General features: G+C 42.3%; 1 protein-coding gene across 1 annotated transcript in view; it reads right to left on the bottom strand.

Annotated features, from left to right (window-relative positions):
- Positions 1–18,790, bottom strand: part of GALNT5 (polypeptide N-acetylgalactosaminyltransferase 5) — a 45,011-nt gene extending 26,221 nt beyond the window's left edge. The window contains exon 1 of the mRNA XM_059704400.1: positions 16,820–18,790. Within this exon, the coding sequence (XP_059560383.1) occupies positions 16,820–18,273 (1,454 nt within the window). The 5' untranslated portion in view covers positions 18,274–18,790. The remainder of the gene's footprint in view (positions 1–16,819) is intronic.
- Between the last annotated feature and the right edge of the window lie 3,906 nt (positions 18,791–22,696).

Consider the following 22,696-nt stretch of genomic DNA (forward strand, 5'->3'; position numbering starts at 1 on the left):
TTCCACTCTATGAGTAAATGAATTAATACCAAATTTTATATATATATACACATACATACATATATATAGTGTCCCCAAAAGTATATACACACTTTAACAGCTGATAACTCAATTTTGAAAAGGAAATGTATTTTAATAAACATTGCTTTATAATTATTCAAAGTGTATATGTGTGTGTGTGTGTGTATATATATATATATATATGTATATATATATATATACATTTTTTGGGACACTATATATATATATATATACACATTTTTTGGGACACTATATATATATATATATATGTATATATATATATATATGTTATATATATAATCATTGAACTCTTCAGCTTCTCTATCCATTTGGAAGTTTCTTGCTGAGACTCTCTCTACTAAAGATTAGCCACAGTTGAAATCATTTTGCTGGCATAAAAATGAGAGGAAGGTTATAGGGGGAGTTGGTATTCAGGTGGGTCATAATTGGTTTTGGTTTTCTTCCATGCCTTGCACTGCACACCACCTCACTGTTGGCATTTTTCCATCTCCTGCCTGGGTTACTATTCTGGGATTGTGCCCAGTGGAACCTCACAAAGAGTATTTGCCATCCTTTAACACAACAACCGTTAGCCATGCAATATTTAAATTATGATGATCATAACTAAGTACTATAGGCAGTCTACATTATTTCAATTTAAACTTTAAACCAACAGCATATCTTTCTCTTTTTATAGGTGAATAATTAAAATCATGAGGAGACTAGTCCATGAATATACTGTTAGTAAAGGACAGAGTTGGGACTCAAGTTCTGGTACAAGTATGACTCCAGAAATAAACATTCAGGAAGTCTTAATAACACTAGAACAAAAGTAGCTGGCAGTAGATGGGCATTTTGTGGGGTAGTTACACTTTGTTTAGGTCATAAATAAGAAATAGGTACACCTCACATTTTCACAGCACTGTACAGTCTGTCCATAGTTAAATTCAATTTTTATAACAACTACTTGAAATACATATTATTATACTCTTCTTCAAATAGAGCAAACTGAAGCTCAAGAAGATAAATAATTTACCCAACATTATTCACCTAGAAAACATGTACAGTTGACCCTTGAACAACACAGGGTTTGCGGGCACCAGTCCCAGTGCAGTGGAAAATCCACATATCACTTTGACTCTACAATCTGCCCTTCACATCCATGGATTCAACCAACCATGGTCCAAAAACAGTGTTTCTCTCTGTGGTGAGGAATCTGTGGAGGGGAATTGGCAGTTGGGAATGCAAAAATACTGTTATCCATCCTGGGTTGGCTGAATCTGAACATGTGAAACCCAAGGATATAAGGGCTGATTGTATTCACCAAAAAAGAAAAATAAGCAAACAAACAAAAACCGATGTGTAAGTGGTCCCATACAATTCAAACTTATCTTGTTCAAGGGTCAACTGTCTACTTTTTCTGAAGAGAGCGATGACACATCTGTTATTTCCTTAGGTGGGTGAGTGCCCTCTTTACCTGTCAACAAAAGACTGGTTTACTTTGAATTAATAGAACCATTAAAGTAAGGGAATATCTTCGTTATTTTTTAAACTACAAAAAATTAATAAACTACATTTGAATCTTCTTTGAAGGTGCACATTGAAGATCATGAAAGGGTTAAATTTGTGACATCAAATTATAAATCCTACTATTAAAATTTAGAGTTCTAGCCCAGCTGGCAGGGCTCAGTGGTTGAGAGTTGACCTTTGAATCGGGAGGTCACATTCAATTCCCAGTCAGAGCATATGCTGGGGTTGCAGGCTCGATGCCCAGTGTGGGGCATGTAGGAGGCAGCCCATCAATGATTCTCTTTCATCATTGATGTTTTTCTCTCTTCCTTCCTCCCCCTTCCTCTCTGTAATCAATAAAAATATATTTTAAAAAAGTTAGAACACTAATCTACACTAATAAAAGAGAAACATGCAAATTGGTGTCACTCCACTACGACCACCAGCCAATCATGATGAGTATGCAAATTAACCCAACAAAGATGGCGGTTGATTTGCATACACAGGCGTGGAGCGAAGACTGAAGACTGAAGACAACTGAAGATTGAAGAGGCTTGGCTTCTCTGCTGCGGCTGGAGTGAAGGCCTGGGTCCTGGGTGCTGGAGGAAAACTGATGCAGGCAGCCAGGGGAAAAGAGGCCTATTTCACAAATCTCTTCATGCAATGGGCCTCTAGTATTATTTATAATTCAATTATAGAAAAGAAAAATATTAAAAAAAGGGAGAAAAAATATGATGGATTTCTAAGCATTAAGTAAAAGATCACAGCATTTGATTGCATAATTACTAATAATTCCAGCAATTGAAGTATAACTTTGATGCTAGACAAACTTTAAACTTTGAAATTATTTTCACAAAGCAATGTGACAGTCCAATGATCAGAATCTCTGGTGGAGACCATCAAAGATGAGAGATAATAGGACTAAAGTTCCCCAAGGAGGAAATGGGTGGGGCTAGAGTACAATGAATTTAGAGTAAAAGGTTGATGAAGGAGTTGAGATTATTTTGTAGACTATTTTGGGAGGAAACCTAGAAAGAAAAGAGATAGGGTAACTAGGTGGGTGAAGGGCAAATTTTTCATCCCTGTTCCCTTCCCTTTCCTGAGTAGGAAGAAAACAGATCATATTTATGGGCTTCAGGGAAGGTATACATTGAGTTGATAGTTGAAAGAATCAGTGATTTTTGTGATTATTGGTGGAGCGAGGTCTCTCTCCTTGTATTAATCACTTACAGTGGCAGTTGACTCAATGACAAGTCTTGCCTCCTTGAGTCACTCTCCTTTTCTTTCTAATGAAACACTATACTCTGCTGGTTTTCACCCATCACTCACTGGCTTTCTCCCTTCAGTGTCCTTCTAAGCTTTTCCCTCTCTTTACTCTCTAAACAGAAGATTCTCAGAGGTTTTTGTGTCTTCTGTGTACAATGCTACTGTATGATCTCATCCATTTCCACAGCTTTAAATATTATCTTCCAAGTTTATATTCTGGCCAGATTGGTCTCTGAATTCCAGACTCATATATCCAACCAACTACTTAACTTCATCTCTGAATGTCTCACAGGCATCCTACACATAAGTTTTTTTAAATAGAAATCTTCATTTCACTCTACCTCACCCACCAATTCCTCTGCATTTTCCCTCTTAATTAATGACATCATCACCCACCTTTATCTACAAATATGGATGTTAATTCTAGATTCACTCTCTTTCTGTCAGTAAAACCAATCTCTCATTAACTTCTGCCTGTTGTATTTCCAAAATATATCTCAGCTCCACCTGTAACCTCCTCTGATACCCTTTCTTCTTGAGTTTCCATCATTTTTCTTCAGCATCATTGCTGAAGTCTCCTAACTGGAGTCTCTAATTCCACTCTTCACCACATCCATACTACTCTCCTGTTTAAAATCCTTCAATGAGTTCTGTGAGATAAAGTAGAAAAAGAATCCAAATTTTTTACCGTAGCCTACAGGACCCAATATAGTATGACCTCTGGCCATCTCTCCAACTGCTTGTGAGTTATTCCACTAGCACATCACACACTTCCCATAGACACATTGACCTTTTAGTTCCTTAAATGATGTGAAAATTCAAGTTGACCCTCCCTATGCTTTCATGGTTGGCTTCTGTTCATTTAGGTCTTAGCTGAAGTATTACCTCCACAGAGAAGCCTTCTCTAACTACTCAATCAAAACTAGCTACCCTCCTTTTATTCTCTCTTACAGTCATCAGTATTCCTGGAGGAGCATTAATTTACTTACTTTATTCCCTTATCTTCTGCATCTAGAATTTCCTGAGGGCAGGGCAAATATTCCTTGCTTACTACAGTGCCACAAGCTTCTAGCATTGTTGCATATAATTATTTGATAATTATGGATTGAATGGATGGTTGAAGGAATGGAGTTGAAACAGAGCTTAAATCACAAATTTAAATGATGGAAAATATATTTCCTTTGAGATAGGAAAAATGATGATAATCTATAAAAATAATTTTATGTATCTGGGATGAGAAGTTAAAAGAGTTTGGAGTTCATACAGGAGGAAAGGTTAGTTGCTCATGTAATAGGGTAGAAACTTGAGGAAAACAGAGAATATTTGGGATAGACAACGAACAATAGGATACAGTACTGGCTAAATACACCTACACACACACACACACACACACACACACACACACACACACACACACACGCAATCTGAGGGGCCTAGAGCACTTTCCTGAATTTGGATATCCCAAAATTTTAGTCAAAATACAAGTGTGGATTGCTTTACCACTGTCTGGCAGCCTAGCTGTAGGAGGAGATAAAGCAGACTGTTAGATTAATCCAAGTTTGGGGGTCACCAGAGCAAATGAGGTGGAAAGAAAAGTGACGGAATAGTTTGAGGGTGCGGATGTGGATGGTAAAATGCTTCATCTCGGGCTTTAGTTTGGGAAAGAGGAAGTAAAGCTAAGAGGAATAGAAAATTGAAAGGGAGGGTGGAAAAGACAGTGACTTCCTATGACTTTTTAACATTATAATGTAAATGAATGGGAATTAGATATTTCACACTTAAATATTCTTTACGACATTTGGTGCTGAAAAGATAAATCAGTTCTAAAAAGGAAGGGTCAGCTCCACAAAATCTGCATGTGCCATCTGAACAAGCCAGGCTGGCTGTGAAGTCTGGAGAGTTGCTCTGTGGTTGAAATTTTGTTAACTGTAGAAACATCTGGTTACACTGGGAAGAGTTAACCAAGGACGCTAATGCAGATGAAACTTCTTATATTAGAAATCAGTAGATTTTTGGTCTATTTTAGAAGGAAGTTCTTGCCGGGAGCCGGTCCATCCTTGCTGTTTCAAGGGACCTGGCATATATGGCATACGGTTCTTAATATGTTTGCTCACCTTCTTGGCGCTGTGTTTTAACCAAGGTCACCTCTCCGAGAAAGGTTGAATCCCCAGGTAGGGATTTTCCCCTGAAGTTAGGGAGGGAATAAAACCCCTTAACTAAGTGCCAGGCGGGTAATTAATCACTTTAACTACAAACAATCATGCTTAAGCTACATAATCTTTACTCCCTGGAATGGAGATAAGAAATGCCCTAACCTTTGGAATAGAGATTGATGGGATTGAATCAACTGGTATAAATACAGATGTAACAGACAGAGAGAGACAGAACTTAAGAAGAGAGCCAAGAAGACAGAACTGAGAACACAGGGCTTGGAAGACAGGACCAAGAGAGACAGAGCCTAGGCACAGAACCTACACAGAACGTTCTCTAGAGACAGAAGAACTTCGCTGGAGAGAACATGGCAAAAGATCCTGGACTGAACCTGACTACAGAAATTGGCAAGAGAACCTGACTAGAACCTGGTGACTGAACCTGGCTGTAGAACATGTACAGAACCTGGCTGGAGATCCTAACCAGAACTTCGCTGGAGATCCAGACCAGAACTTGGCTGGAGATCCTGGCTAGAGATCCTGGCTAAGCTGCTGATCAACTGAACGCTGTTTCCATGTCATTCCTTCTTCGCCGACTCCGTCCACGCCTTTGGGAACCCCTGGACCTGCTGGGGTTGGACCCCGGCAAGTTCTAAGAAGTATTATAATGCTAGCCAGTCTGAAATTGGAGGCAGAAAACGCTCTCAGAGATTTGGGGATGGCACCTCCACTCACCACCCATCAGATTCTCCACTGACCACAGCCAGCCTGTCATGGTGCCTTGATTTCACTAGGGGAACCAGGTGGATAGATTAGGAAAAATGCCACTATCAGCGGTTCTCAACCTGTGGGTTGCGACCCCTTTGGCGGTCCAACGACCCTTTCACAGGAGTCGCCTAAGACCATCCTGCATATCAGATATTTACATTATGGTTCATAACAGTAGCAACATTACAGTTATGAAGTAGCAACGAAAATAATTTTATGGTTGGGTCACACCATGAGGAACTGTATTTAAAGGGCCAGAAGGTTGAGAACCACTGCACTAGATGCTAATATCCCAGGAAATAAGGAGTGCCTCTGCTAATTACTGACAAGCACATTTTAGATGTATTTAAGGGATCACACTGAAGAAAACCCTGTGGAGGACTGTATTGTATAGATCATACTGGTGTCTGGAAAAGGGGAAGCATTAAAGAGTGGGGAAGTGGGCACAGAAGGAGATGGGAGAGGTTTCAAACCCAGAGTTTCAGAGTGTGCCTTGGTTCAGGTGGCTACGATGTCAGGCCACTCTAATATTTATAGGTACCTGGTTTCCTGCATTACTAAATAGCTTAAACATGTTTTCAGGTGTCTAGAAAAAGAGGCATGCTGTTTTGTTCAAAGGCACTGTGGGTCAGACCAGAACATTTTCAGTGTTATTAGCTTTCACACCATTTTTACATGCCATCAGCTGCCTAGTTTTCACAGGTGGTAAAATCTATTTCAAGTTATCTTACACTGACCCGACTGAAGTAAATTTTCTTTCTTCCAATTTGCCTATTGGAAACCTTGTGCTCTGCTATACTGGGTGAGGAATCACAGCTAAAGTCAAGTCTAATTTAAATGCAAGCCGTTTCTGGGTTGGTTATCATTTTTTGGAGAGTAAGAAATCATATTTTTATTCTATATGTGCATTCATTACAAAAATTAGGTATTTGGAGTCTGCAGTTCCCTTGCTATCCTTAAAAATTAGTCCAATCTATTTTGTTTGGGGGAAGTCTAGACTGATTACTGTAGCCAATCCAACAACAACTAAAAATAAATGGGGCCTCTAATGTGGGGGATTCATGTCCTGCATGAAGTTGATATGCTCCTGTGGTGAGACAGAAAGACTCTGGACTTGAGAAAGATGATGAAGGACTGAGTTTTGAGTCCTTCAAGACACCTACTGTCTGCATGACCATGGGCATACCCTATGACTTTCCAGAACCTTCGTTTCCTCACTGTTAAGATGAAGATTCCGATGCCTTCATCACAGAATGTCTGTGAAGATCTGATGAGATAATGGATATGAATACTTAGCAAGCTCCATGGTAAAAAAAAAAAAAGCCATGTGAGGACCTATGATTACGAACAATGTAAATACACCCATTTTGACTGGGGGCACTGCCCTTTGCCCAGGCAGTCCTTTAATCCAAGTCTATCAAGGGCTCATCATTTATCAAGAGACTCAGAGAGTGATATGTTTCACTTTCTTGGCTTTGTGTGTGCTGATCCTCAGCCACTCGCTTGATTTGAATGTAGCCCATCAAATAAAGAACATTTCAGATGAGAAGATCGAGGGAATGATAACATTCTCTCACGTCTATGAATTTTTCATTTTATTCCAAAACAGTCAAAGTGTGTAGGTCAAATCTCAGTCCTCTTAGGTTTGAACAGAAGGTCGAGGAGAATATTTTCTCAGCTTCTATTTGCAATTCAACCACTGCCTCGCTGTGAGCCTTGGGGGCTCGCTGCCCAAGCTCTGGTATCTTCAGGATGATCAGAAGGAGAATGGAGCCTGTAGCTGAGGAGCTCTGCCGCGAATTTTATTATTTTCTCCAAGACCTTAGGATTATTGGGACTTCTTTTGCACTCACTGATAAGAGAGTATTATTATATAACAATTTTACTTTTATGGTTTGTTATTTCTAGGGTAGGCTACTCCTGACATTTAGTCAGAATTGCCTGACTACTAATTTAGAAGATTTCAGTCACACTCACTCCAAAGGCCTTGGCCGGCTGAAGCCCTGGTTCTTGAGGTAACTGAATATCAAAGCTACTGGACTGGGGCTTAGACACATAAACCACCAGCATCCACATTAATCACTTTATCAATAGGCTATTTTGAGCGGGCAGCTGTCAGAGTGAAGCTGGGAGGGAGGGAGGAGAACAGGAGGTGGTGAGATATGGTGGAAATAGTTCGGGGTGGAGGTTAGGGCATCTTAGGGGCCATTCTCTCTCCCACAGTGTAGGATCTTGGATGAGTCCCTTCCTTCCTCAGACTTCTTTGGAACAGAAGGGATTAGACTGCTTTTGAAACTTCATCTAGTATTAATATTTGGTGATTCTATATTCATCATTAGCCTCATTCACCCATAAGGGTGTCGCTTCCCTCTGGGTCATGAGATTTCTGAGAAAGCTAAGTTGTTCTTTCTATGGCTTTAAATTTTTCAATGTTTCTCGCTGGCTCTTAGAGGAACCTTAACATGGCTCTGAGTATGTGAACTCTACTTACTTGTATAGCTTCGGCCTATGTCAGATTTCCCTCACTTTCTCAATAGACCCCTCTTTTTACCTCTTTCCTCCCTTCTCTAACTCCCTACCCTCAGGTCAGAGCTCACATACTTCTGCCCTCTCTCGGGCCACATTTGGCTGTTCCTTTGCTTACTCCTCTAGTATGTACCCTCTGCTTCTGCCTAACGCTGTGCTCCAGGCCTTTGAAGCAGGACCATGAGGTCAGAGTGCACAGCAGGAGCCCAGAATATTTGTTCTCTACTGAGCTGTGGATGTCGGACAGTTTTCAAGAATCACCTTTGCTTAGTGCTGTATAGAAAACAGCTTCCTATTAAATTTCTCTCTGATGAGGTACCTAACAGGCAAAAAAATATATATTTTTTTTCTCTCACACACCTCTGACTTGTGTATAAGGAAAACAGAAATGTTCATTTCTGCCAAAGTCATCTATACTAAAAGTGTAATATGCTAATTAGACTGGACATCCTTCCAGATGACCTTCCAGATGAAGCTGGGTCTGCGAGGAAAGCCTGGGTCCTGGGTGCCAGAGGGAAGCCAGTGCCAGCAGCGGGGGAAGGAAGGCCTACTCTGGCACGAATTTCGTGCATCGGGCCTCTAGTATGACTATAAAAAAAGGGATCTGTACGCAATGGGGGGGAATCACTAGATTAGAAGTCAAAAAATGTTCTTTTGAATCCCAAATCTGCCATTGGCTTGCAGGTATATTGGTTGGTGTTTAGAGCCTCACTTTTCTCCTCTGCAAGTCATATGAGAGGTAGTATGTCCGCTGTGAGGATTGATTAGAAACACACACACACACGCACACACACACCACACACACACACACACAACACACACTCATACACACTGCTGCCTGGAACATAAATAAGCTCTTTTTTTGGTGAGGCTCAGCAAGGGAGAGATTCCCCTTATTCAGAGAGTCTTGGCAAACCAGGAGGGGTGGAGGTGACGCTGGTCACCAGAGGGAGCAGTGGCTGGGGTCTGGGTGAGAGGCAGCTGGGGTAGGAGAATGATTACTGAGTGAGGAGGCATCAGGAGACCAGCAGTTGTGTCCCAGCCCTGCCCTTTGTGAGCTGTGGGCCCGTGGGCAGGTTACCTTTCCTGGGTGTTTTCCCTCATCTGTCAGTGAGGAGAGGCAGCACGTTATCCATCTCGCAGACCATTGTGAGGATCAAAGGAGATGATGGGAAGGGTGAAAGGTGCCAGCTGCCTGGCATGGTGTGCCCAGCTCATGAGAGTCAGTGAACAAATAGCACATGGAATGAAATGAACTGCCACCATCTGAGTTATCAGCTGCACGCTGACACCTCGGTTTCCCCTTGATGTCTCAGTTTCTCTATCGGTAAAGCTGGGATAATGAATGATACCACCTGCCTTGAGGAGTGGTTTTAAGGAGCAAATGAGAGGCAAGTCATAAAGGCCCTTATAAATACTAAGTTTCTCCATATTGCCCCTTCTCACACATGTCCGTAAACCAACATTTTAGAAGCTGGACCAATTTAGAAGATGATGTAGTTTGGAATTATTTATTTATTTATTTATTTATTTATTTATTTATTTATTTATTTACTGAATTTATTAAAGTGAATTGGTTAATAAAATTATATAGGTTTCAGGGTTACAATTCTCTAATACATCATCTGTATCTTGTATCGTGTGTCCACCACCCAAAGTCAAGTCTCTTTCGTCACCATTAATCCCCCCTTTATCCTCTTCTACCTCCCCTCCCCTTTCCCTCTGGCAATCACCATAGTGTTGTCTGTGTCTATGCCTTTTTGTTTTGTGCTGTTTTTATAGAGGGGACTCTACAAAGATCCTTTCATTTTGAAAGCAAACAACAAAACAGAACTTGTAAACATTGCTATGTCCTGAAGTTTCTGACCCTTGAGCAAACAATGTTTCCTTTTCGAGAGGCTCTTGCTCTGAATGCCTCAGCCAGAACAGCCGATGGGAAGTTATTTTCTGGTACCAGAGTAGCCACGGCAATATTATGGCAAGAAGTTGATAAAATTAGGCCAATGGTTAAATTGGGATTAAACTGGGCCCTTAATTGGATGTGTAAAAACGAAGTACAAATAGGTTTGAATTCCTACATTTACTGATTCCTCATTCCCAGAAATACTTCTAGGTCTAGGTTTAGGAGAAAAAGTCACTGATTTGATTTAACATTGCTCAGTTTTACATATATTAGACACTGTTTAACTGTTTTCTTCTCTTTGAATTAGCAGTTGAAACATATTTTACATTCCCCTAGTTATGGGGAAAGTGTGGTAGATAAAAGTATCAAAATACTCTGTAATTATCTTTTAGCCACATTTAACCTTGGTTATATGGTCTAGCCTGCAGACTTTAAACTAATTTGCTTTTTATTTCCAATTTTTCTACACGACTTTTCAGTGAAATAGTGCACGCTGCTGTATCACACACAAGCACACAAATGTGTACAGGTATGTGCCACACACACACACACACACACACACACACACAAGCACCATTGAATAGTGTTGACCTATAAGGGTGAAAGCCAGAAAAGTCCTTCACATCCATCTTGCAAGAGTCCTCCCCCTGCCCACCCCCCGTTTGGTTTTTCAGGGAGTCTCTCACAGCTTTTCCAGTCAATTTCAGATAATGTTCTCCAATCACTACTAGTCACAAAAGCAGTCTCAGGCTGATTGATTAAAATATTCATCCCATATAAAAATAAGAGAATTTGAACTTCATTTAACTTTAAAGTTTCTTTTTTTCCAAGCCCGATACATTTTAGGAGCCTGAAGTTTGGAAGGATATGTGGTCAGTTTATTTTCTCTCTCCTAGCTCCTCCTCCTCCTCCTCTTCCTCCTCCTCCTCTTCTTCTTCCTCCTCCTCCTCCTCCTCCTCCTCCTCCTCCTCCTCCTCCTCCTCCTCCTCCTCCTCCTCCTCCTCCTCCACCTTCAGCAATTCATTAGTTACAGTTTTTGACCCCATAAGGGTTGGAAAGGGAGGGGACGGGATGGAAAGTAAGGTTCCAGAAAGGTTTTTCCTTCCCCCCAGTAATTTAGACTGGCTTGTGGCAAATGCATGGTGCTATCTTTTGCTTTTCATATGTGCCAAAAGAAAACTCCCTTTAGCTGTGTAGGAAGGAATCAAATTGTTGGTTGACAGCCTCAGCTGTGGGCTAAGAGCATGAAGACCGCTTGCATCATGTTGTGGAGGGGCTTGCCAGAGCTCTGCAGGAAAAGCTGCACCGAGTCCGGCCATGACGACAGCAGGCCTGGAGGAGCGTGCTGTCGTTCTTAGTGTACTTTAAAAATGAAACGCTGGCAGCAAGAACCTTGTGGAGTCATTTTTCTCTAAATACAGATTCAGGAAGTGCACTTTTTAAAAGAGTTCATTTTTGGAGTGCCACCTTAACTCTAGCTGCAAGCCCAAAGACAGACTTCTTTGAGGAGAAGTGCCCTGCATTTTCAGTGGACAGGGCCGTGTGTAACAACACTTGTATGGAGTATGGGTTACAATGGATTTAAACAAACTCTAATAATTAACAGCAAAAACTATAAGGATTAACTTTGTTTAAAAAAATGATTCATTCTGAAACTTCAAAATGACTTTATAGGCAAAAGTGAAATTGCATTTTACTTACTGACATAAAACATTCTTGTAAGATAAGGAGATTTTCCTCCCATGACAGTTAAAACATTAAAATAAAAAACCAAAACAATCTATATATATAAATCCTATATATGCAAATAGACCAAATGGTGGAACAACCGAACAATTGTTTGCTACGACGTTTGTTGACCACTGGGGAGGTGGGGGGGGGGGGGAGGGTGGCCATGCAGAACAAGGCAGGCATTGGCAGGGGCGGGATGGTGGAGCAGGTGAGTGGGTACACCAGACCAAGGCAGGACACATGTCGCTGTCAAAAGGGCGAGTTACTGAAAATTCTTTGCTCTCTCAAGCTGCGATCCTGCCCAGCACTCGCACCCACTGCCGACACCCTGCACTAGCCCCGATCGCTCTGCACCATCAGTGGGTGCGAACAACAGCTGCTGGCCCTAACATCCCTCAGGGCTTCTCCACCTCCCCCTGCTCCTGAGGGGCGATCAGGACCAGCAGCCCCCGCTCACACCCACTGTCAGCAATGGCCCCACTCACACCGCTGCTGGCGCTGGTCCCAATAGCTCTGCTCCATCAGCATCAGTGGGTGTGAACAGGGTCATCACCACCGTCAGCAGAGCAGTAGCAGCAGGAGCGGGGCTGCTGGCAGACAGGGGACTGGGGGCCATGACAGAAGGGGCTGGGCAGGGGCACGGAGGATGGGCCCAGACCCGCCCCTGTGCCCACTGCAGTCTCGCAGCCCACAGTTTCTTTCAAGGTGCACAAATTCGTGCACTGGGCCCCTAGTAACAAAAATATGCACTAAAGAATAAACATGAACTAATGAATATATTGTAATGTTAGGACAAGATGTATTTACCTTAAACCTGATACTAACATTTTCCCAATATTCAAAATGAAAAATTATAAAGTAATTATTAATTTACTAGAGGCCTGATGCACAAAATTCATGAAAGAGTAGGCCTTCCTTCCCTGGGCTGCTGGTACTGGCTTCCCTCCGGCACCCGGGACCCGGGCTTCTCGCACAGCCCCGACATCGTCCGGAAGGTCGTCCAGAAGGGCATCTGGTCTAATTAGCATATTATGCTTTTATTATTATAGATAGACTCATTGTGAGCTTTATTGGAATAGTTACCTCTCATTACTTTTTTAAAAAAATATTAACTTTAAAAAATCATTTTAGCCTGGTCAGTGGGGCTCAGTGGTTGAAAGTCGACCCATGCACCAAGAGGTCACCGGCTTCGAGTCCCCATTAGGGCACATGCCCAGGTTGCAGGACCAATTGCCAGTAGGGGGCGTGCAGGAGGCAGCCACTCAATGTTGATATTTCTCTCTCATTGTTGTTTCTATTTCTCTCTTCCTCTCCCTTCCTCTATCTCTAAAATCAATAAAAAACATATTTTAAAAAACCATTTTAGAGTAACACATCTTTTAAAGCCATATTGTGTAAACTTGTATCTTTTGAGTGCACAACACTGTGCTCACTGCTAAGGAGTGCAAAATAAAGTACAAGATAGAGTTTTTCTCAGACGCTTATAATTTCACGGAGAAGGCAAACTAGATTCTCAAGGCTCTAGTTAGTGCAGAGCATGCAACAAGGAGTGTTTCAGTGACCACAAGAGCATTAAGGAAGGGACCTTGGAATGCAGAGGTTACAACCACACCGTGGTCCAGGTGAGGTAAGCTGCAGTCAGATTTTGAGCAGTGTCCAATTAAAATGTATGGGAGGAAATGGTGAGGACCGTGCAAAGGGAGGCTGGTGGGAGACTGTGGAAGGGACTAGCTGATATAAACATTAGTGGATGGTAATGAGTATAATAATATGTAGGAAAGGGTAATGAGACTAATTTTTCTCATGCTGAGGGCCTATACTGGAGAGAATGCCACATCCAGAAAGCCGTAGCTACACTGCAAGGGGCAGAAACGGGTGTCACTGAGGACAGTGAGAAAAACGCTGAAAACAGCAAGGAGTTCCTGTGCTTTGGGAAAAGGCCATGATCACATCTTAACATCTTAGGAAGATGGTTCCTGGGGACTCAGGAGAAAAGGAGGGAAGATCAGACTTGGAAAGGAGAGTCTGGTTTTAGAACTAGAGCAGATGAGCTTGTCCTGCTTGTCTCATCTCCTCAATGCCAACCTCCTCCTAGTTTATCCACTAAATCATCCTTAAGGAGATATTAACTACTAACTGGTTATTATTATCTTTATTGAAGGGAATGTAATTTAAATAAACCTACTAGCAAATCTATGGTTTTTATCCTCCCCCTTTTTTTAATTCAGTCTATATTCAATTGGTAGTTATGATGTGCCAGTAACAGTGTTAATCAATCTGTAATGGTAGATTTGGGGGAAATGTAAAAGGCAGCAAGGGAGAGATTCCACAGAATTCTTAAGATGTAAAGGTTTCAGTGGGCTGCTACTGTGGCTAATTATAAGGCTAGCTTCTCTCTCTCTCTCTCTCTCTCTCTCTCTCTCTCTCTCTCTCTCTCGTCACACACACACACACACACACACACACACACACACACACACACACACTTTATCTTATATTCTGTAACAATTTTTCTCTTATGCTTACTTTAACATTTTATCTTTAAAAGATCTTAATGTATATTTTTAAAGCCATCTCATATACTTTATGAACAAGGCCGAAAATAAATAAAATCAAAGTAAGAAAAAGTCACTCCAATGCCTGCCAATATTTTTCATTTGTGTTTTCTTCCAACCATTATCCACATGAATACATATTTTACACATATTTGTAGTTGTCGTGTTTGAGTAAAAGAAAAAAGAAGAAGATTTGTTCCCTTTCAAGGGAGCATGGCATGAAAGGGCTGCAAATACTTTAGGGTGTCCCAGGCATAGGATCCCTGGTGACTAAACTGTCTCCTCCATCCTGTTGGTGGAGTGGCATCAGGTAGGCAACTTGCAGAGAGCAGCTGTGTTTAGCCAAGGTGGGTTGTGTGATAAGAGGGAAGGGCCTGGCCACATGCTGTCTGACTCATCCTCTCAAGCACACGTGTCAGTTTCTCCTACAATCTGGACTGCCTCCTTCCAAAGACAGAACACGACTGTAAAAGTAACTTTCCTGGGCTGTTCACCTCCATGGACCAAATTTCAGAAACTAATAAGTGCTGGGAGTCAGCAAGCCTTCCGTAAATCACATGCATAATAGCATCATTATTACTTGCTGTTGGCCCCCGTACAATTGCCCTTTGGAACTGCAGCCTCTGCTTCTGTGCATGTCTGATTCTTCCCCAGGATCCGTAGCAATCTGCCGGCTATTGAAGGGATGCTGAAATGGAGCTACTTTCACTATTCCTTCACTCCCTCGCACTTATGTTCAAAGCTGGCATATGTGTATATAAATCATATAAAATACATGTGATGTGTAATTTACAAAACTTCAGATCAGAGCTGTGCCACCATAATTTTTAAGATCCTTTATCGGGGAGGGATGATTGGGGGGGGGGAGGTGTAATCAGCAAGAGATGGCAGATAACATACAGCATAATTTTGAGTGTGGATTTTAATCATTTCTCTATAATTACTGGCTCTGTCACCACTGACAATTGAACTTCTTGGGTCCTCAGTTTCTTCGTCTTTATTTTGGGTACATTTGTGATCTCCTTAGGGTCTGTGAGTTTCACTAGAGTGAGGAACATGAATGGCACAGTAGTTGGCCTATGCAGGCGACTAGTGCATGTCTGATAGTCATCTGCCAAAGGCTAAGAGAGTGAAAATGGCCTCCGTGTGGCTGGCGTCACAGTGCAGAGGCCCCACTTGCCATTCTGAACACAGGCCCAGTGATCTCTGCCTTCCTCCTGGTAGCACTGACTACTTAGATCACAAAAAGAGCGTTTTCTACTGAGGCCAAACAAAGCCCTTGTTTACATACCAAGTGTGCTACACTGGAATCTTGACATTCCCTCACTCCAAATTCCAGGCAAAGATTCTTTGGCTCAGGGACCTGCATATCAAGGCATACGTGGAGCTTTGATGTTAACGGGTACAAAGAACCCTAACTTATGAGAGAGTTAAAAAGAGGTGGGGACCCAACTGTATTTGAATCGGAGCATATGGTTGTGACTCGATCTGCCTTCTGGTGATGTAGTCATAGGAGTTTAATTCCTTGAAACGCGGGTTCACGAAAGGCTCTTTGGGCAGCTTTAGAGCTATGCTACTTTGGGAAAGTGATATAACTTCTGAGCACCTCATCTGTTCATTTGAACCCATAATATCTGCAGTTTCTTTTCTAGGGCTCTTATAAAGTTCATGTGATGTGTAGGCAGGCTCTTTGTAAATGGTGCAGCTCTAGAAATACAAGCAGTTATTATTATACTCTTGTACAGGTTTTTGTTAGTTATTGCCTGATTGACTTTTTTCAACAATCTCGTTCCTGTATAACTGAACTCCCGAGCTGTCTACAATCCCTACCTACAACAGATATTACATTTTAGGGAGAAAAGTCATTTTTCACTTGCTACTTTTGTAATCATTTGACATGATTAGGCAGAATTTTGCTGGTTAAGATATGATTTTAGGGAGGCCTTATCTGTGCTCCATTTCCCAAATATGTTCTCACCAAACCTGCTAACAATGTAAAGTTTTGAAATTGGGAATTCACTTCATTGTCACTCTTCTAATGGAATGACATTTTAAGATCTATCATTCATACATATCTTATTAAGAATTGAGTTCATCTAATCATTTCTATGTTTTCAATAGAGGAAAGGAAATGAAACATAAGCTAATAGGGGTGAGGGCCAAAGTCTCAGAGAAATAAGAGTAAGAAGAGAACACAGTGGGTATACTAGTACTAATATTGGAACTTTTCCTTTGGTGGGTGGTAGACTATTTGGACTATGTCTAATAATTTATATTTCTTTAGTTTTCTAGGTGACCAAGAATCATACAAAATTATCTAGAAATAACTCTTTTCTACATCAGAGCCAACATACTTGGTGTGGAGGAAAGAGAAGAGAAATGGATCTTACCCAACAGGCCTTGTGTCTTCGATGGCTCTGTCCACTGGGATCAAATCGCTGAGGTAGACATTGAAGTTTCCTTCCTTCCATCTTCTTTCTGCCTCCTTCTCCTTTCCCTGGGGCACAACCACAGGACGTCCAAACTGCCCTGGGGCTTTGGGGTCCCTTGGAGAAAGTGTCATGTCGATGCTTAATACTTGGTGCATTTCGCTGTCTTTAGGCGAAAGGGCTCTTGTGTGCCTTTGGTTGAGTTCTTCATGCTGGACCTTGGCATTTAAGCTGATTCTTGCTGGCTTTAGTCCCCCAGCTAAGACGTGATTAGTTTGAGACACTGTTGCCCTCTGGAGAGCAAGTGAAGAGAAAGATGCCTCACTTCTGTTCTTGGAGGTGTGTTTTCTTTGTCTTTCACCCAATACGAAAGGAAATACAGTTTTGATTTTAGGATTAGGGACCCGTTTGGTGTCTGCCTTTCGCTCCTCTTCCTTGGTTATAATCACAACATGGCTTTCAGAAAAATTGAATTTCTTCCCACCAGCCACTTTGGCTCCATCATCCTTTGGCAAGTCTCCCAACTGTGTCTCATTAATAGATTGCTTCTTGAAGTGATTTAAATTGGCAGAGAACTTGGGAAAGGGAAGGTTCTTATTGGCTTTGTGTTGATATGCAGTTAGATATTTGCTCTGAGCCTCAGTTTTATTTAAGGTTAAGGCTTCCCTAGATTTTGGCACCGGTGGACTGGCAGGGAGTGTCCTCTCATTTGCTACGGCCTGTGATTTCTGCTTTGATCTGTCGCTATTAAACCTGATGGTCACATCCAGGTTCCTTTCAGCGGCTTGTTTTGATGTGTCACTGCTGTGACTATGTCTCTTCCGGGCCTCCTGGTTTACACCTAAAGGTCTTGTGTGTAGAGATAGTCGGGGCAGTGGGGTTCCTCTGGCTGCTATGAATGTGGTTTTCTGAGCCCCTTGAGCTGTCGTTGGCTTTGGGGTCACAGGGCGAGAATAGGTTTCAAGTTTGGTGGCATGTTCCTCTCTCATCGGCTTCATGAAAGTCACAGGAAAGGTCTGCAGATGTACAGGATGCCACAAAGGTGCAATCTTGACACTTCCTGGAGCTTTCTGTATTTGTCTTTCCTTCTGGATTTGATCCAAATTATCTTCAACCTTGAGCACACCCTCCTCCGTCTTTCTAAAGTTCTCTTTGCCCCATACTCCCTTCCCGTGGCCCCTGAGTGGGGGCTTTATCTCTTTTATGCTGCTGTAAAGAATCTTCATTTGGTCTGGCTGAACTCTGAACCCTATCCTCTCCCTTCTGACTACGTCCTCCTTCAGAACCCTAGTGTTGATCTCACTGAATGAGAGGCGGAGAGCTGCCATGTCAAAGAGCAGCCAGATGATAGAAGCTACAAATATAAATGCCAGGACTCGCCCACTTCCGCGGAAAAACTTTCGGATCTTGTTCATGGTACAAAGGCTTCCCTTGCAGCCTGCCCTCCCTTTGAGCCTGCTTACCTTGAGTGCCGAGGGAGCTGAAGCAGCAGCAGCAGCAGCAGCAGCAGCACTGCCAGTAGGCGCCCCCCTCCCTTGAACACAGCAGGAAACAGCAGTCCAAGGGGAAAGCTCAGCTCCTACCGCTTGTCAGTCTCTGCCTGCGTGGCATTTCACAGCAGCGCATCTGTGCCTGCTGGGCTGGCCCCTGGCTAAACCCTGCGGAACACTGTCCCCGGGTCACTCTGGGAGCAGTGGATGCCAGCTGCCAGACAGTTCAACATGTCACTCGTCTTGTCTCCAGGAGCCCATGTCCACCTTCCTACAAGCCCAAGGAAAGGTGGGGGCCGGGCTGGGGCTGCTGCGTCTCTCCTCCCAGTTTTCAGCCTGCACGCTGTAACTCAACACCACTTCTCATAAGGAAAACATTTCAAGCCATTACCCAGAGAACTTCATTCAGCTCTCACCTTCCGTGTTATGTGAGAGTGTGTATGTTTTCGGGGCAATAAAGGGAAAGAAAGCTATCTCACTTGGAGGGCATGTGTTCCTGGTTTGCAACCCCACCTCCCCCATGCCTGCTCGTTAACCCTGTTGTACCCAGGTCTCCCAATGAGCTGCCTGAGCAATTAATCACTGACCTTAATGTTTGAGGTTTAAGAGGTAGCAGCTTAAAGAGAGGCCTAGCACAATCTCACTTCCAGAGGTGGATGTGTAATTAAGCCTTCCTTGGGGGTTATCAAAATGTTTGTAAGTCAACTGTTTATTTTAAACGAGTCCATCTATTTTGTTATTTTATTTAATAGCGTCATATTGCTATAAAAGTTTCTAAAATCGTACTCTCAGTTTTGATGCTTATCTTATCACAGACCATCAGTGTGCTGATTGCACGGAACTTGGACCAGACTTTGAGTGGCGTTGGTAGCTGAGCGGTTCCCACACAGGCTTTGCCTTAAAATCACTCTGAGGAAGCCCCTCCAATTTCTGATTAATGATTGGGGAAGAGGGAGGAGATGACAGCTGAGAAGCTTTGCAAGTCTTTCTAATGTAAAGCCAAAGATGAGAATCACTGGTTCACAATAAAATGCCTCACTGTTTTCTGGGGTTTTTTTTGTTTGTTTGTTTTGTGTGTGTTGTTTTATTTTTCGGGGGGGGGGGGCGGGGGTTGAACACGTAATTTTTGTGAAATTCTTTCTCACACAGAGTAAAACTTAACAACTGAATCATAACCTGCATTTTAACATGGTCAACATTGTCCATACAATTTGAGAAGCACTGCCCAGGAGCACTGCTCTCCGAGGACATCAGCGTGATCTGCAGATGGCCGTGCCACTTATCACTCCCGTGTCGGAGGAGTATAGCCTCCCTGCTTTGAGATCATCTCAGGCTCCCAAAAACGTGGGAAAGGAAGAAGGAAAGATTCTGAATTCTTTATACTTACACATTGCCTTTGCAGCACTTGGCCTTGAAGTTTATACTTTGGCTCAATGGAGGGAACCCCAATAAACGCAGCTATCGTAGGCTTCTTGAATCCCTAACTGCCTTTTTTTATTTGGTGACTGCTCACTGAATTGGAATACCCACATGGACTGCAACATTGGTAGTGCCACCATTTCCTCCATGCGCCTTGCCTCGTCTCGTCCATCCTTCCAATGTCTGTTGAGTATTTTCCATGGCTCAGGTGCTGTGTTTGGTGTCAAGGATATTGAATAAAAGGACATAGTTCATGCCTTTGAGATCTCACAGTCAGGTAGGTGAACACAAGCAGGTAGGCACCTATATAACCCTCAACAATCCATAATCCTATATAATAAAGAGGTAATATGTAAATTGACCATCTTGCCCTCACAAGATTGCTGCCTATGAGCAAGCCATCAGGGGGGTTAGTGAAGGACAACCAAGTGACTGAACAGCAGGCTGTGTGGGATGACCAGGCTGGTGGGGGAGGGCAGTTGGGAGTGACTAGGCCATCAGGGGAGGCAGTTGAGGATGACCAGGCCGGGGTGGGGGGAGGGCAGTTAGGGGTGACCAGGCTGGCAGGGAGGAGGCAGTTGGGGGCAACCTGGCTGGCGGGGGGGGGGGGCAGTAAGGGGTGACTAGGCCGGCAGATGGGGCAGTTGGGGGCAACCTGGCTGGCAGGGGGCAGTTAGGGGCAGCCAGGCAGGCAGGCAGGTAAGCAATTAGGAACCACCAGTCCAGGATTGTGAGAGAGATGTCTGACTCCCTGGGATCGGGCCTAAACCGGCAGTCAGACATCCCCTGAGGAGTCCCAGATTGGAGAGGGTGCAGGCTGGGCTGAGGGGACCCCACCCCCCTGCATGAATTTTGTGCACCAGGCCTCTAGTGAGAGAATAATATCCCAGATTCTATGGGGATGCAGTTTAGTTTTAAAATGCACTGATGACTTTTGAAGAAACTATGGATAGGCCTTAGGGTTGAGTAAGAACATAATGATCTCTGCTCAGACTGTGGTCTAAGAAAATAAATATTAATTGGGTGGTGAAAGGTAGATACATTAGCCAAAGCATAGAATTGAAGAGAGGGCACTGTCCCTTAGGGGAAGTACACATTTCTGAGAACCAGCATGATCGGAAACACAGGCTTTGGTGTTAGCTTCTGTGCATGTGTGCATGCATGTGTGTGTATGTGTGTGTGTGTGTGTGTGTGTGCCCAAGATGTCCCAAACACTTTGTCCAGCTTTTTTTATTGAAAACCAAACAAAGGGTTTGGGACATTTTGAGCACATGTACACACACACATATGCATGCACACATGTCCCAAAAAAGGCATTTAGGGATTCAAGAAGCCTACGATAGCTGCGTTTATTGGGGTTCCCTCCATTGAGCCAAAGTATAAACTTCAAGGCCAAGTGCTGCAAAGGCAATGTGTAAGTATAAAGAATTCAGAATCTTTCCTTCTTCCTTTCCCACGTTTTTGGGAGCCTGAGATGATCTCAAAGCAGGGAGGCTATACTACTCCGACACGGGAGTGATAGTGGCACGGCCATTTGCAGATCATGCTGATGTCCTTGGAGAGCAGTGCTCCTGGGCAGTGCTTCTCAAATTGTATGGACAATGTTAACCACAGGCCATGTTAAAATGCAGGTTATGATTCAGTTAAGTTTTACTCTGTATGAGAAAGAATTTCACACTCACACATACACACACACAATGAGGAAGATACAATTATAACTATACTTTGTAATCAAGGGAAAAAAGCTTAGAGAGGTGACACAACTTGTAGAGAGTGGAGGAGCTGGATTTCAAATAAATGACTGCATGATGCTACAGTCCATGTGCTTAAACACCACACAGTACGGCTTCTCTAGCTGTATGACTTTGCAAGTTAGTTTATTTTATGTGTTTACTCAGCAGTGAAAAAGAAAAGAATTTCTGCTTTTCAGGTTAATGTGAAAATTTCAGAATATAATTTAAAAATCGTGTTACATAGAATGTACTCCACTAATGATAGTCACTGCCATTAATACTATTGCTGATAGGAGCATGGGGTACAAGTGGGATACAATATACCAGATTGTTTCAAAAATCAAATAGAAGACCAATAACTAACATGATTTAGGCAATGGGGCACCAAGTATATCTGTGTAATTTTTTTTGCTGCTCTTATTTCCTTTTCTTATGGATTTAATTAATGAATAATTATTTACTGAGAGATAATTACATGCCCCCTAATGAAATATGTGACATTGTTTCTGCCCCTAATGACCTTAAAACTCCACTGACTAGAACACCCTCAACCCAAACATGGCACAACTATTAAGGATCTATTTTCTAAAATAAAATGAGAAATGTTTTTGTTTGTCAGTATCAGGGATAAGTGGTTTGCATTAAGGAGAATAATGACAATCTATACATGCATCAATGAATTTAGATTTAAATTTTGGCATTCCAGTTTGAAGACAATATGGGATGAGGAAATTTGAATGAGAAAACTTAGTAAATATTACATATCATTTTCCTTTCTTATTTTAATATAGTCATTTTTTCCTTCAAAAAATTTTTTGATAAAGACACATTGTATCCAACAGAATAACACTATCCTGTGAGCAAAACCCACCCACACACAAAGAGAATGTTAAAATCATAATTTAAAACCTGGAGTTATTGCAAAATCCATGGGTAGCATACACATAACAAGTAAGACTCTTATTCCATTTTTAACCAGTTCTTCCCATGAAGATGCATGAATATAATGGTGGCAGCCATTTAAGCATTGATGTATGTCTCCTTTTTTATAAGTTTTGGAAGCTGCTTAAGAAAGAGCCTCAGTCCCTAAGGCCCAGAGAATGAAGCTGCTATGATCTTCCCTTAGACATTTGTTCTTGAAAACGGTTCCTTATATTAGTGGTGGTAAATCATAATCAGTAAGCCTGACTTAAAAG

The sequence above is a fragment of the Myotis daubentonii genome, chromosome 7 (assembly GCF_963259705.1).
Source record: "Myotis daubentonii chromosome 7, mMyoDau2.1, whole genome shotgun sequence".
In the NCBI taxonomy this organism is placed as follows: Eukaryota; Metazoa; Chordata; class Mammalia; order Chiroptera; family Vespertilionidae; genus Myotis; species Myotis daubentonii.